The 15673-nt window shown below is 34.4% G+C and overlaps 3 protein-coding genes across 3 annotated transcripts; 2 read left to right on the top strand and 1 right to left on the bottom strand.

The window, feature by feature from the left end:
* Window positions 1-713: 713 nt before the first annotated feature.
* LOC147542697 (uncharacterized) lies at window positions 714-1897 on the bottom strand. Its single transcript, XM_086636978.1, has 2 exons — window positions 1057-1897; window positions 714-751 (listed from the first exon to the last, which is right to left on the bottom strand). Exons 1-2 carry the CDS (start codon window positions 1895-1897, stop codon window positions 714-716), a joined length of 879 nt encoding a protein of 292 aa, XP_086493104.1.
* Window positions 1898-4380: 2483 nt separating this feature from the next.
* LOC147542696 (uncharacterized) lies at window positions 4381-5682 on the top strand. Its single transcript, XM_086635329.1, has one exon. The coding sequence runs from the start codon at window positions 4381-4383 to the stop codon at window positions 5680-5682; it is 1302 nt and encodes a 433-aa protein (XP_086491455.1).
* An 8811-nt stretch (window positions 5683-14493) lies between these two features.
* LOC147542695 (uncharacterized) lies at window positions 14494-15225 on the top strand. Its single transcript, XM_086635328.1, has one exon. It carries the CDS (start codon window positions 14494-14496, stop codon window positions 15223-15225), a length of 732 nt encoding a protein of 243 aa, XP_086491454.1.
* Window positions 15226-15673: the final 448 nt, after the last annotated feature.

Genomic DNA, 15673 nt, shown 5'->3' with positions numbered 1-15673 from the left:
TTGAAGGGGTCCGATTTATTAAATAGGCAGCAGATGTAATTGCTTCTCCCCAATAAGATAGTGGCATCTGAGCTGTTATTAATGAAGCTCGGACTACTTCTAATAAGTGTCAATTTTTTCGCTCCGCAACTCCATTTTGTTGCGGTGTGTATGAACAAGTAGTACGTTGAACAATGCCATGTGTTTCCAAGTACCGCTGAAGATCACTACTTCTATATTCTCCACCATTGTCACTATGTAGGACTTGTATCGTTCTGTTATACTGCGTTTTGATCATCTTGTGAAATTTTTGAAATAATAAGCCAACTTCATCTTTCGACTTCATCAAGTACAACCAAGTCATTCTTGTGCAATCGTCAATAAATGTTACAAACCAACGTGATCCACCCATAGTTGAGACTTTAGATGGTCCCCAAACATCAGAATATATAACCATGAAAGGAGATGGACTTTTATTCAAACTCAATGGAAACGAAGTACGGTGACTTTTTGCTAGTTCACATACTTCACAATGAAAACTAGAAACATCGAATTTCATAAATAAACTCGGAAATAAATTTTTTAAATAACCAAAAGAAGTGTGTCCCAAACGCCGATGCCATAACCAAATTTCTGATTTATTCTTCTCCCCCTCAGACCCTTGCGCTACTAGGGCTTGCCGCAATTTGTCGCAATCATTAGACTGCAAGTCTAAGTAATATAACTGTCCGCGCTTAATACCACAACCAATCGTCTGTCTGGTTTGGATGTCCTTAAACACATAAAAATCAGGCCAAAAAATTACAACACAAGATAAAGCTTTAGTTATTTGAGAGACCGACAAAAGATTATAATCTAATGATGGAACAACTAAGACAGAATCTAAATGTAAAGTGTCGGTGAGATTTAAAGACCCTTCCCCAGTAACTGGGGTTGTGTTACCGTTAGCTGTGGAAACAAGTTTTTGTGAGGATTGTCCAACTAATGACACCTGTCTAGAATCATAAGTCATATGATTTGTTGCACCAGAATCAATTATCCATGTACTATCTTTAACAGATGCAGAAATAACCTTACCATCACTTTCTGTAGCAGCCACTAAAGCGGAAGCGTTTTCAGCAAAATCATCCTTTATATTAGCAACAGCTGCTGTTGAGACCTGTTTGTGATCCTTCTTCTTCTGATCGCGGGTGTGCTCCCACCATTCTGGATATCCTACAAGTTCAAAACAGCGGTCTTTTGTATGACCAATTTTATTACAGTTATGACACTTTAATTTTGTTTTATCAACAGTAGTGTTCATCTTAGCCTTGGATCTATCTTGCCAGTTTTGTCGTTGACGAGCTACCATGGCTGATGTGTCAGAATCTCCTTTTAAAGTAGCATGACGTACTGCTTCTCGTCGAACTAAAGCATAACAATCTTCTAAATCAGGAATTGGATCTTTACGTAGAATTTCTCCTTGAATTTGTTCGAAATCACCATCTAGCCCAGCAAGAAAGATGTGTACTCGTAGTCGTTCAGTTGATTTTCGATATGCTTCAATGTCATCGAGATCTTTCATAACTACCTTATCTCGATGATCTAATTCACGAAAAATCTCAGTTATCTCCCCGTAGTATTCAGAAAGAGACTTCCCACTTTGTCTTGCAGCAAATGCTCTTTTATTCAGACTAAATACTTGGAGTTCATCACTTCCATCATAAAAGGCCCTTGATAATGCACTCCATATTTCTTGGGCGGTGGGTAAGCGTATGTAGCGTTTCATGATTTCAGGAGTCATAGACATTAATAACCATCTCTTCACTTTCTGATTTTCGGCATACCATTTCTCATAGCCATCATCTGATTCTGAGGGTGGCTTTGTCTTTCCCCGTATGAATGATAATTTTTCTCTTTCGGCGAGATGCATCTCCATTAATTGGGACCACATATCATAATTAGATTCAGTAAGAATGATTCCTGCATTAAATATACTTTCTGAATGCACCATGATTGGAACTGATTTTGTTCCAGATGAGTCAATACCTTTTCCACTCATTTTTTTTTTATAACACTTCAGATTTGAATTGTATAGTAAATCAGAACAAGAGGGTAAATAAAGAACCTCTACACAAGATGAGAGAGGTTAAAAAAAAAAAAAAAAAAAGGAGCTTAATAATCTTAGAGAGAGAAAGAAAATACCCTACTTTTAATGGAGGTTGTAGACGTAATACTTCTAATCCAATACCCAACTCTTTCTTTTGAATCCCAATTTCAGGACTTGTTATTGCTCTGGAAAATTCAGAGTGCTCAAATAAAATTGTAAGACAAGATTTCTTCTTGTTTCCCGCTGTACTAATTGAAGAAAAATAAATCTTTTCCTCCTCTTCTTATGAACGAACTCATAGCTCTGGTACCAAGTTGAAAATGGTGATGAATAACTTTTCTTTTATTTCTTATTCATACTCTTTTTGAATATACAATAGCTCATATATATATATATATATGAGAATTCCTTAAAATAAAAAAATATAATTATCTAAGTAATTACAGCAACATAATAATATGTAATATCTTCACAATAATATATAATATATAGATATATGAATATATATATAAAATATTTTCTAAGGATCTTTACAGATTTCAATCTGACGTCGATTGAAATTTTCGATCAAACAATCATCTTTGGACTAAAAACCATGTTAAGAGTAAAAAAATCTTGTATTTTAGAGGTAGTTCCTACCCTTGGTCTTGGTAGGACGATTCTATGGACTATAAAACACAGAAAATGACACTATATCCAGTCTCCCGGCTGAATCACGAATCAGTGACGTGGCCAGACGAAATCTTCTCTCACTAGATCTTGTCTGTCCACGTCACCCGAAATTCAGCCGGGATACTAGGTGAGCAGAGCATAGCATCAAGGCTGATAAAACATCTTACAAAACCCTAAAACCTTCACCAAAAAAGAAAACAATACGAAATAAAAGATAATCTAAAATATCTTACAAGTCACCCATGCGAAGAAAACCTTGGTTTCCAAACCCTAAACCTAATACTCCAATAATTCCCAATTAATACAGATTCCTCTAGAACACCCAATAAAAACCATTTTGGCCAAAGAAGTAATTAGACCAGAAGATGAGAGAGAGAGAGAGATGGAGAAGAGCCAAAGAAAGAGGAACAAGTTCTGAACGCCGCCAGAGTAATCATTCTAGAGTTATAATCACAAGGAGACCATCTCTCTTCAACTTCCTCCACCCCAAAAAACCATAAAAACCCTATTACTCCTGTTTTTGCCCTAGAAATCTCAGTCTTTATTACTTGTTTGGATTGAGATTGTCCAAATAGAGAACACACCCCCCAAATAAAGTAAATAACGTTTTACTACCAATTAATCTTTACATCAATCCCATTTCTCTACACCAAAAATCCACAAACACACTCATCCATCTTCCTATCTACCTTCTTCCTTCTTGGAAATTGTTTATTGCAATTACTTCTCTCAGTATTGCACTAGTTGTCCAACCATCATTTCTTATCAAGATAATTAAAGTTTTTGGTAATTACTAAAATAAATCTAGTACTACATTATATAAATTCTTAAATACAATAAGAAAAAAAAATAGTCGACACTTAAAATAGTTTTAACTCTAATCTCCGCAATAGGAAAATACAAGTATGTCTTACCGAAAACACTAAAATTTTAGTCGTTTTTTTGATAAAACACTTTTTAAGTCAGTGAGAGGTTTTACTGTAAAATCGAGTAGACTAATTTTAATTGGTATATTATTCATTTATGTGTTAAAAAGACCAAAATTTGCATATGATTGTATCAATTCATTTTTTTTAATTGTTGTATCACAATCACACACTCAGCATGAAGACGAAATATAGTGCTTCTTGATAATAGATTTCGCTTATTGATATGTTTCGAAACTCGAAAGTTCTAAAATGTCGAACCAGATAATATCACTAGTAACAAAGAATAATGTTAACACAATCGAACATTAAACTGATTAATTACGAAACTTTCTATGTTCGGCTAGTCTCCGGAGTGAATTCCAACGGAGTAACGTAGCCGCGGATCAGATTTAGCCGAAATTTCTCCGCCAGACTGTCCCGGCATAGTATCAAGGCCATTAATGAAACCAAAAAATATTTATATCTCAGCCATTGAAAAGAGATGGTTGAGCCAATAGATCATAACTGTTGGAAAAAGAATTGATTTTGAATTTTGGGTTTGCATGCCTACCAAAGAATAAAATCAATCACTTTCTCTCTCTATAAATACCACACTACTCAACCATCTCATTTCTCCAGGTACCTGACCCTTCCAACAACCATATCAAATTCCCCCCTCTTTCTCTCTCTAAAAATTCTTTCATTTGCAAAACTACTCATTGAAATACCCTCATGGAAGAAGCTATGAGGCGGCTAAACGGTCTGGTTCAGTACTCACCATCCGAACCTGAACTACCCAAAGATTCACCATTAACAGATACCCAAAGAAGATGCAAAACCAAAAGAACTAGTAATTTGAAAGGTGGTGGTGGTGGTGGTTCTGTGGGTGGTGGCGCCGCCTCTGGTAGTGCCACTAATTTAAGATACAGAGGAGTTCGTCGCCGTCCTTGGGGACGTTATGCGGCGGAGATAAGAGACCCTCAATCTAAAGAACGACGGTGGTTGGGTACTTTTGACACCGCCGAAGAAGCTGCTTGTGCTTACGACTGCGCCGCTCGTTCCATGCGTGGTTCAAAAGCTCGAACTAATTTTGTTTACCCACCTTCACCACCTCACGATCATCTTCTTCCTCCTCCGTCTTATCATAACCCTAAACCATCTCCACCGTCGATTCTTCATGGTTCTGCAACTAATTTACACCTACCCTTTTCTGATTGGACTTCATTAAACCCTAAACCTAGTCCTATTGGTGATTTTGTTAACCCCAACCCTAGAAATTTAACTTCACCATTAAACATCTCTCTCTATCGTGAACTTCTTGGTTCTTCCTCTGTTTCTACTCATGAAATTCAAGGACAACCCATTTCTTATTCCAATAGTACTACTCTTCAAAACCCTAATTTTTCTTCTGCCTCAACTGGTTTTACTACTGAATTGAATCGCTTTGTTGATTCATCAAAACCCAAATCTAGTACTTTATCATCTTCCTCATTTGATATTCCAATGAATGAAAGTTACGATCTTGGGGTGCCAAAAGGTAATTTTCATAATGAATCTTCATCATCAAGTACTCAAATTAATGAAATAGATTTCTTTCAAATTGGGTCCAACACTGATTCTGGGTATCTGGAAGAAGTGATTCATGGGTACATTTCAAAACCTAGTTCTACCATTAATCCTTCATCTTCTACTGTTAATACTAGGGTTAGCTCACCAGAGTTTTCGGCTACATCGAATACACCAGTTTTAACCAATCAAAGTTTGTTTAGTGAGATTGATGGTTATTACCAGAGCTTATACTTTGATAATCATAATCATCAGAATGGGTATTTTGATCAAAGACAGCTCCTTGAAGTTCAAAGGAATACTACTAGTAGTAGTAGTAGTTTGAATTCAGAGCTTCAAAGGATTATGATGAAACCATTTGTTAATGAAATTCCAAGTGTTCATGGTGGATTCTATGAGAGTTTTATCCAATACCCAGAATCACTTGACATCTTTGCTGCTGCCAATTTTCATAATACTAGTACTTGAATGGACTACTTAGGTCTAACTTGCTTAACAACTTCATAGCTAGCTACCATAGTTTCTCTCTCTCTCTCTAACTAACTATATGAAGTGTACTACCTGTTTTGTGTAATGTGGTTTTGTAAACCCTAGTCTTGAACTAGTACCAAGAAGAATATGTTATAAATTTTCAATCAAGTTTGGTTTCAAATTCTTGTTGTTACAAGTACTTGTGGTTATGGGTTTAGTCTTACTTTCAATTTGCTATTACCACTTTGAATCTTCTTTGGGTTGTATTTCAGTTGGTTCATATCAGTTTGAGTGTATGGGGAAGATGAAGTTCATGAGGAAATTAGGGTTTTATAATCAATTTAGATGCCAAAAGGTTATGATAATATGAAAAGTTGTTGAAACCCTGAAGTACGAAACCTGCAAATCTATAAAGAATGTGTTGGAAGGTTGTCTTTTATGTGATAAATATAATTGATAGCTTTTATGGTTGACCTTTTGTATGTAATAAATCTTCATACTTTTTGCAGATGCTTGAGTAAGAAAACCCTTGATCACTCCAGACATATGCTTGGTCCATATTTCATTTCTTTGGTAATTAAGATGATTTGCATATTACAAGAGAGGTGATAGAATGCTTGAAATTGTTAATTTGGTGAAATTTGACTAAAATGTAATGGGGATTTGTCTCTTTTCACACTAGTGAGAAAAATGGCTGAAATTTTATCGTTCCATGTCACATACGACGGTCGACCACCACATACGGACGGTCGACTAGATCATATTGTCTCTACATTATAAAGCTAGTGGTGAATTTTATATAAATATTTTCAGTTTTCAATAAGTGTAATATACAAAATCCGTAGATCAAATCTCAACAAATTTGATAACTTCCACGTGTTATTTTTCTTATCGTCTGTCTTGAGAAGATGGGAAGTTTCACTTTGATGTCTCTACTTGTGTCGAAGTCTTAAGATAGTGTGGTGCTTTCTATATTTTGACATTACATTAGAGTTACATAAAGGAGAGGAAACTACATTTTGGCGTAAAATTACATAATTTGTTAGCGACAACCTTGATAGCCAACTTGAATCTGAACCTGTCTATATTTTATATCGATGACAACGCTATTCAAGCAACTATGCTACTCATGGACATTTTTCCTTAATCTTCTAGACATCTCAGAATCATCCTCAAGAACTTGGGATCCAAGCAACGAAAGTATCTTAATAACTTCAAATATAGGAACAGTAAGTTTCTTTTTTTGCATTTGTATTTGAATTTTTTTTTCTATCAATGTTATTGAAATTGCACTTCCAATAACATATGCTCTTGTGTTGATAAATATTGAACCCTAGCTAAAAAGTTGGGGCAAAAAAAAAAAAAAGAAATAGATTGACAAGAGAAAGATGTCAAGAGTACTTAGGGTTAGGGATAGAAAAGAAACATAATAGGAGTTAGTACTTATAGTAGAGAGCTAAAAAGGAAACTAGATCTTTGCCCATCAACTCAATAGTGATATTGCCTTCTGATTTTGGAGGTTAATAAGTGTGTTATGTTTCACAATTTTGAATTAATTAGGGAGACAAACAAGTACTGTTGATCAGTGATAACCTGTTTTTTCGTACTTAAGTATTGTTTGACAATTTTACTTTAAAGATATGCAACTAGGTTACCTTTGATAAAGCTTCTTGGAGCTATTGAACTTTTGGGACTTAGTTGATATAACCAACTAAAAAAATGTTACTCTCCTCTAACAAGCAACCTGAAATTCAGTAGAAATCCGAGATGGACTATTGTTTGTCCCAATTTTTCTTTCAATCGATGGTTTGGGTGAAATCTGTCGGTCCACTTTCATTTCAAAAGAAATTATTTTGTATATGGCATTTTTCTTAAACCTAACTTGGGTTTAAACATGGATCTTGTGTTCGTAACTATGAAATCTGTCTCAAACAACTTTGAGTGAGTTACTTAGGAATCGTCTCCCACTCGATAAGTGCCCGAGCCGAGATTCTAATTTAATGTTCAATTGTTCAACAAGTAACTTGACTTGGTCGATCCAATCAAGCAGACTCCTACCTTTTTTCTTTTAAATAGTAAAAAAGAGACACATAATGAAAGAACTATGACGTTATGATTCTCTGATAAGATGTAGAGGAGAACAAAGATGTTTAACACGGTCGTTTAAATTGGTTCACCTTGCGATTGAGCCTAATTTCTTAAATTGAGTGAAATGTTACTTCAAAAATTGATATTTCTCTTATTTTTTTTTTATTTATTTATAAAAAGTTGTGTTAGTAGAAAACATTTGGGTTCATAATAATCGACAGAAAAGTAAAATATCAAAATAGCATAGAATTCAACGAATGATGTCTCTCACACTATTTATATTGTTTCTCATACTACCCGTAACGTCTCAACTCTCAAGTTAAGTAGTCAGAAAAATCGGACCCTTGACTCGTCTTCACATAATCTTTTCGTGGACGACGTGGAGGCCCTTTGGCCGTGGGATCCCAAGCGAGACTTGTTCGCTTGTCCCTTGCCAATCCAGGCAAAGCACCACAATTAAGTTGATCGGTCTCCTTTAGTAGGGCAAAACACAATTTTTGTTGTTGAAAGTATACAATCTTAAATATCCGAAAATGAGATGTGAAATATCATGAGTTTTTGTGATGCTTTAATATATGACTGTCTTTATTTGTTTGATGCAATATATGGCTATCTAATGGTACCTATCTGTGGCATGTTCGTATGACTGCTTTCTTTCCAAATGGTGCTCCAAACAGGGGCGGAACCCGAATTTTCAGCTAGCCGAGACAGATTTAAAGTATTGTGAATTAAAAATATTGATATTATATATATATATAAATATATATGTGTATGAATTTCACAAATTATTATGCATATATGTACAAATCTTGATTTTTTACCTAAATTAAACTAGATAATAGTTTGAAAAAGGTGGGAGAGATAGAAAGGGAGAACCAACTCGCAAATGAAAAACTAGTCCCTCTCTATAAACAAATCTCGTTTTATACTATTAAAAATAAAAATAAAAGTAAAATTGGTATTAAAGTCATATGTAATCACAATTAAAGGAGAAAGATAAAATAAGTAACAAAAGGAGTAATTTGAAGGGGTTGTTTCAGAAGTTGGTCAAAATTTAGGGTCATTTTCGTGAATTGGTTATAACTAGAGCTGAAAGATAGAAAATGAGCAAAAAAAATCACTGAGCTACGACTTCCTTCCTGATACATTTCTATATAAGCACTTAGAAATATAAAAATGCCAGCTTGGGCCATTGCCTAGGCTGGTCTTCACATGGGTCCGCCCCTGGCGCCAAATGACAAATGCGATATTTACCAAAATCACTTAGGTCATGTTCGGTGTGTAGGAATGAAATGTGATTCCTGAGAACAGGGGCGGCCCGGGTCCAAAGCAGCCAAATGCGGGTCGCTTTGGGCCCCAACTTGAGGGAGGGCCTAAGGTTTTGAATTTTTATGGCAGTTTGTAAAACAATAATAACACTCTAAACTATTTTATGACACATCTTGAGTTGTAGCTCAATTGAAGGCGTTGGATTATGTGTAAGAAGACAAGGGTTGATTCCTTTCGTAAGCATTTTTTTTCAATTTTTTTTTCTAAACATATAGGGCCCAAATTTTTAACGTCGCTTGGGGCCTCCAAAATGTTTGGGCTGGCCCTGCCTAAGAATCGATTCCCATAACGTGCTTCCGAAGAATCAAACTATTTTAGTTTGGTTTGACCAGGACGAACCGGCCCGGGCCCAAAGCAACCAAAGCGGTCGCTTTAGGCCCCGACGTAGTCAAGGCCTTATATACTGAATGATGCATGTTATCTTTGGAATAATAATTACGTTTTAAAGGGATTTTTGACATGAATCAAGTTGTAGCTCACTGGTTTAAGAGCTTAAACTTTGTATGAGAGGTCATGAGATCGACTCCACCTCTGAACAACATTAATTTTTTTTTCTACCAAACACTATATAAGGCCTCATATTTTAGTTTCGCTTGGGGCCTCCCACATGTTAGGGTCGGCCCTGGACCAGGAATAAGAATTTTATTCCTGGTAAATTCCTATTTTGGTGTTTGGTCGCATAGGAAAAGAATGTAAATTTTTATAAAAGTCCTGTTATATCCTTTTACTTAAACTACATAAATTATAGGTCAACTTTCTAATGTGTATTTCAATCAGTATTATTTAATCAAATTTGTAGATATGAAATATTAGAGTCCATGGGTATATAGACCAAAATTAATTTGATAATAGGTCTATAGACCATTCTTCTTAGATTATGGATTTTTGGTCCTTTTACAAGAAGGGTATAAAGTATGGCTAATTTATTGGGTAATACCAAATGTATCCCAAATCAAAAAACCCCGGGTTTTTTGAATTTACGAGGGTTTTAGGAAACTTTCCCAAAACCCGTGGGCGTGATTTGTGGGGGATCTTTATTCAACCGAAACAGATTGGATACCAATCTTCATAAAGACACTTTCTCTCTCTAAACCTACTTCATTTGGGATTTCAATCGGTTTAATGTACCTTGATTTTAGGATAAATTTAGGAAAAAACGGTTAGATTCTCACAAAAATTTCTCTCTCTTCTATAATCTGTTTAGAAACAAAATCTAAACTTTCCCAAATCAATTTTCTCTCTCTTCTTTACAGATTTAATATGGAGATTTATTAGCCAAAAATATGGAGATTTATTAGAAAAAAAAAGATAGAAACAAATAATTTCTCTCTCCTCTAAACAGATTTGAAAATCAAATTTTCTCTTTCCTATTATCTGAATCAATCTAGGATCAATTTAGCGTGATTTGGGGGTTAATATACAAAACATATATATCACTTTCTCTCACTTAACTTTCAGTTTTGGAAATAGTATATTTTTCTGGGAACATTAAAGCAGCATTTGTTTTCGTTTTTACTCATACATAAATACAAATCGAATACAAATTATGAAACAAATACGTAAATTATGTATTATTTATGACGAATAAACCATCATTAGTCAAGTATACAACGTAATTTATCAAATGTATTTGGGTCTTGTTCAGTAAATTACACATACTTTCTATTACATAACACATAATTTCTTTTACATTACACATCGTTTACATTCTGTTGCCAAAAAATCGTTTACACTATATTGTCGAAGAGCATATGTAGTCTTGAGCAGGACAAACAACATTTACACTATATTGTCGAAGAGCATATCCAAATGATTTTGCACCACCAGGAAACAAATGACCAACTTCAGTAGCAAATTCCATAAGTAACAACAAAACTGCAAAAAGAAAACATATACATTTGTTAACAAAACAAACAATTTACTAGAAACGACATGTATAATGGAATAAATTATGCATACTGTTTGTTAAACTTCATAATGTGTTAGAAGACAAACATAACGTTAGTTCGAATCACAAGGTCACTGTTATGTGAAAAAATATGTATAATGTGCAATAAATTACATATAATTTTTGGAACATTTATTGTACTATAAACGGCAACTGTTTTGTGAAAAAAGTACGTGTAAAGTACATGTACTTTATATCCAGAGAAAACAATGAATCTGAATATACCGCAAATCTGAGTCCGTCAGTGAAGATGAATCTGATCTGAAAAAAAACTTCAGTAATGATTAAACGAAAATCTTAAGATACATACCACGAAAATTGAAAGATATAGAACATACCTAGATTCAATAAAACATTAAATATGATATAAAGATCAAAGATTTCATTATTGATATTAAAATTTTAGAGAGAGAGAGAGAAGTTTAGACTTCCATTTCAGATCTATCAAAGATGGAAATATATATTATGAGAAAGATCTACAATTGAATCGTTTTTTCAGAAATAATACAAAACAATTTGGTACAGTTTAAAAAATTAATTATTAGATCTTAAAAATGAATCTAAATACAAAACAGTAATATCAAATACATGAAAACAAAGACGAAATCTTACAAATGAATGTTCTCATTATGATTTTAGCAAAAATAATTACCTTCAAGAATTGATCTTCGATAAGTTTAATGGAGATGAATGTAGAGTTCTGATGTTAATAGTGGTTAAACAACTAGGTTAATGTTCTTGAAAATGAGATATACTATATTACGGTTACATATTAGATTTGGTAATATTTCTTTCATTATAATTCTGATTGGAGAGAGAAAGATGGAGACAATTAAGGAAATGATATATACATGATTATTTTGGCAAAAACGGTTACAAAATATATGGAAAGGTTATAATAGGTATTAATAAGGATTAAATATTATAGAGATTTGATATTTCTCTCGAGATGAATACAAATGGACTAGATCTCTTTTATGATGATTAATTTGGTTTTTAAATCCTTTTTAGGATTATAGAGGATTAAATCTCCTATTAGGACCCTATTTTTGGTCTATAGACTCAAAAATTAGAAATATTAACATGATACACCAATTTCAGTTGTATTTAATAATTTATTCAAAATATTTAAAGGTCTCAGCTAATTTTTTTTCTTTTTAACCGTTACGAAATCGATTTTAATGAACAAAGCAAGAAAGAGAAAGAAAAAAACAAGACATAAGGAGGGTGAGAGTGAGAGTGAGTGACGTTCGAGCGAGAGAGAGTTGTCATTGTGGTGACTGGAACCTTAGATTTTTAATGTTTTTAGTTAAAATATTATGTGAAAGACGATTTTAATATTAGTCATTCTAATATTATATTAAGGATAATCTTGTCCATAAATATTAAACCAAATCATTCCCGGGAATGATAATCACAAACCCACCCCTCTCCTTGGGTTTGCTATTACCCCATTTAGGGGAAGTCTCATTCGTGGAAGAATAAGATTCACCCTGCATCCCCGCGAGCCAAGCAGTAGTCAGAATTGTGATTCTAAGGAAGCATATTCCATTCTCACGTGATTCCCGCGCATCAATTATGACCTGAACTCTCTAGGTTCAATCGGTAAGTAGAAAACTGTCCAAAATATCAATTGTAGAATAATTAATAGATATAAAGTTGTCATAGTTGTATATTAGTACTTTATGATTGTAAATCTAAAGCCTTAGTGTTAATCGACTTTGTATTTGCTTTGTCACCTCCACACAAACACAACTAGTACAAAATTTTTGTTCTGGGTGAAGGTTCCACAAATCGATCCAAAATGTTTTGACACTTACGAACCTTGAATGCACACTCGCACATAAACACACACGCATAAACATATAGTTTAGGCTCTAGACACTCTCCCAAACGACGTGAGACTACAACATTTGGAATGAGAGATTTAATCTCTAAAACTTGGAGTGGCGTTGGATTTTTAGAATTTTATTAAGAAATCATATCTAATAGAGTACTCTATTTGGAACTCTAAGATGGTGTAGAAGTAATTATTTTAGAGAACATTAAGAGGTCACTCTAAATTTAGAAGGATAATGATACTCAGACTCCCAAAGTACAGACAAAGTCAAGAATGTAAGCATTTTGAGAGTGTGAGTTTATTCACCTTTATCAAAATAAAAGTGATTTACAAATTTTTAACTAAATAATACCTACTTTCTTGACTTTGTCTGTACTTTAGGAGTCTGAGTAGCATTATCTAATTTAGAATGCCTTTTAAGTGTGTCATTATATTCAAACTTTAGATTTGTAACCTTCTCTCATAACTGGAGTAACTTGGAAGTGACATATGTATCAACTAGAGTTTAGAGATCTCTATTGGAGACATAAAACATTTAGTATCTCTATTTTACCATATACAAAAAGAAATTCTTAAATGAGATTTTTTCTAAAGAAATCTTAAATGAGATTTGAAACACAAAATGTTTAGTTTTTCAAGTCTCTGGATGTAGATGCTCTTAGACTGTAAGGGTGCCTATATCTATTCGGGTGTAAAACTTCTTTTCGAATTGTGGTTGATGGGCTCGGTCCATGAGGTGGGCCACAAACTTTAACACTCGGCCAGTTGGAATGGGAAATGAATGCACTTCCCATTTTTGTTATATGCACTCGCATCTCCTTTCACTTGAATAAAACTTACCTCTGATATGAGTATATATAACAAAACGGGTGAGTGCAGTTAACTATTGGGCACCTGGAATTTACATAGAGTTTTTACTGTACCACATCGTCACACTTGACTTGGTCTAATGACTTAGACTAAGTTCGCTGTTAGACTCGCATAGGAGAAAAAGAAACAAAAAAGTTATCTTCTTTTCCATCTTCATTTTCTTCACCGCCACCACAAGTGCCACCACGACACCACTCAGTCACTGTCACACCGTCTTTTTTCCACTCTCATTTCTCTCCATACCCCTCATATCTCTGTCTAACTCGATGTCTCCATGTACTTTCATCTGCTTTGCCCACCTCCAATGTCACTAATCTCCGTTTTACTTTCTCTTTCTTGCTACCCTAAATTGAGGGTTTTTCCTCCATCCTCATTGAGAACCCCCAAAATAGAGAGAGCGAGAAAGGTGACAGTGGTGTTGGTTGGTTTGATAGTGGTGACTTGGTGTGGTAACTCTTGGATGTACTTGTGCACTTTCATATATATTCTTTTTATTCATGGGGTGTCGACTAAAGTTAAGTAGTGTGTCTTTAGTGAGCTTCTTGTGAATGTCCATAATACTTCCCATGTCCATTTGGGTCTAGATGTGCGAAGCCCGCTCAGGAAAACGCTAAACTCGCCCATATTTACTAAGTTTTGTTTTTGACGAGGACTCGAAAAATCCACTAAAAAGCTTCGGTACTTACTAAGTTGACCTACCGCCTATATTACAAGTTCTAGACATTCCCAAGCAATGTGGTTCAACTATGATGTGAGAACAGATCAAATTAGCTCGACTAATCAATGGATCATACAATGGAAAACGCTCAATGAAGATACTACCAACCAATATGCCAAAATACTATGGTACATTTGGAAAGCTAGATGTGATAATTGTTTTAATACGAACAAAAAGAATCCTCGACAAATCATAGAACAAATTAATAATGCGACTATAACTCCTCTCAAGTTTGAGAAGGTCACCAATAACATCTGCAGGAAAACTAAGAAGAAACAAAAATGGAGACCTCCATCGACACCATATTTAAAGTTGAATGTTGACGCCTCGTTCACGAGAGCTACAGAACCAGCCGGAATAGGATGCATTATCAGAGATGAAGAATCGAACTTCATTATAGCAGCAGCAAATTCAGTTCGTAGCCAACATGCGGAAGAATGTGAAGGACTAGCTATTCTTACTAGTATGCAATGGGCGATACAATTAAATATCTCTCATGCTCATATAGAAAGCGATAACCAAGCTCTCATCAATCACCTAAATGGTCAAAATATTGGTCTACACTGGCAATCTATGAAGATGATACAACAAATTCAATCCCTTATAAACAATTTCGAAGGAATCAGGTTCACTTATATTCCTAGGGAAGGCAACGCCCCAGCTGATGCGATTACGAAATGGGGAAGAAGACATGGAGAAAGGAAAAAATGGAATTCAGTACCGTCTTTCGTGTCGACTTTACTTTAGTAGTATCTGTAATACTATTGTAAGGGGCAGCTTTCTTTCTCTGTTTATGTTTGTAGTACACTTGTTTGTTTTACTGCAAAGTTCTTTCATCAAAAAAAAAGCAATGTGGTAGCATCACTTTTAATAACTTCAAAAATACTAAATATGTGAATTTTCAATTTTGTCCATAAGGTTTACACCTAGTATTCATAATAAGTTCTCTAGAAATTGACCTTATGAAGTGTAAGTTTTCAATGAACCCTTAAGATTTTATTTCCAATTACTTTCCTTGTTATACAACTTTGTATTTATAGAGATAGAAAAGAAAAGAAAACAAACTAAGTTTGTTAAGATTGTTATTCAAAAACAGAAAACAGAAAAGTTAGTTTGATTAACTAACTTGTCCCCTAACTTTTCTTTGATAGTTGGAGAGTGCTCTTATCACAACTGAGGCTTGACCAGGCTGGGC

Source organism: Eschscholzia californica, unplaced genomic scaffold, assembly GCF_041429995.1.
Source record: "Eschscholzia californica isolate CP2 unplaced genomic scaffold, dmEscCali1.0.p SCAF_4, whole genome shotgun sequence".
NCBI lineage: Eukaryota > Viridiplantae > Streptophyta > Magnoliopsida > Ranunculales > Papaveraceae > Eschscholzia > Eschscholzia californica.
Note: the sequence above shows the minus strand (reverse complement) of the source record. Positions and strands in the feature narration are given on the sequence as shown.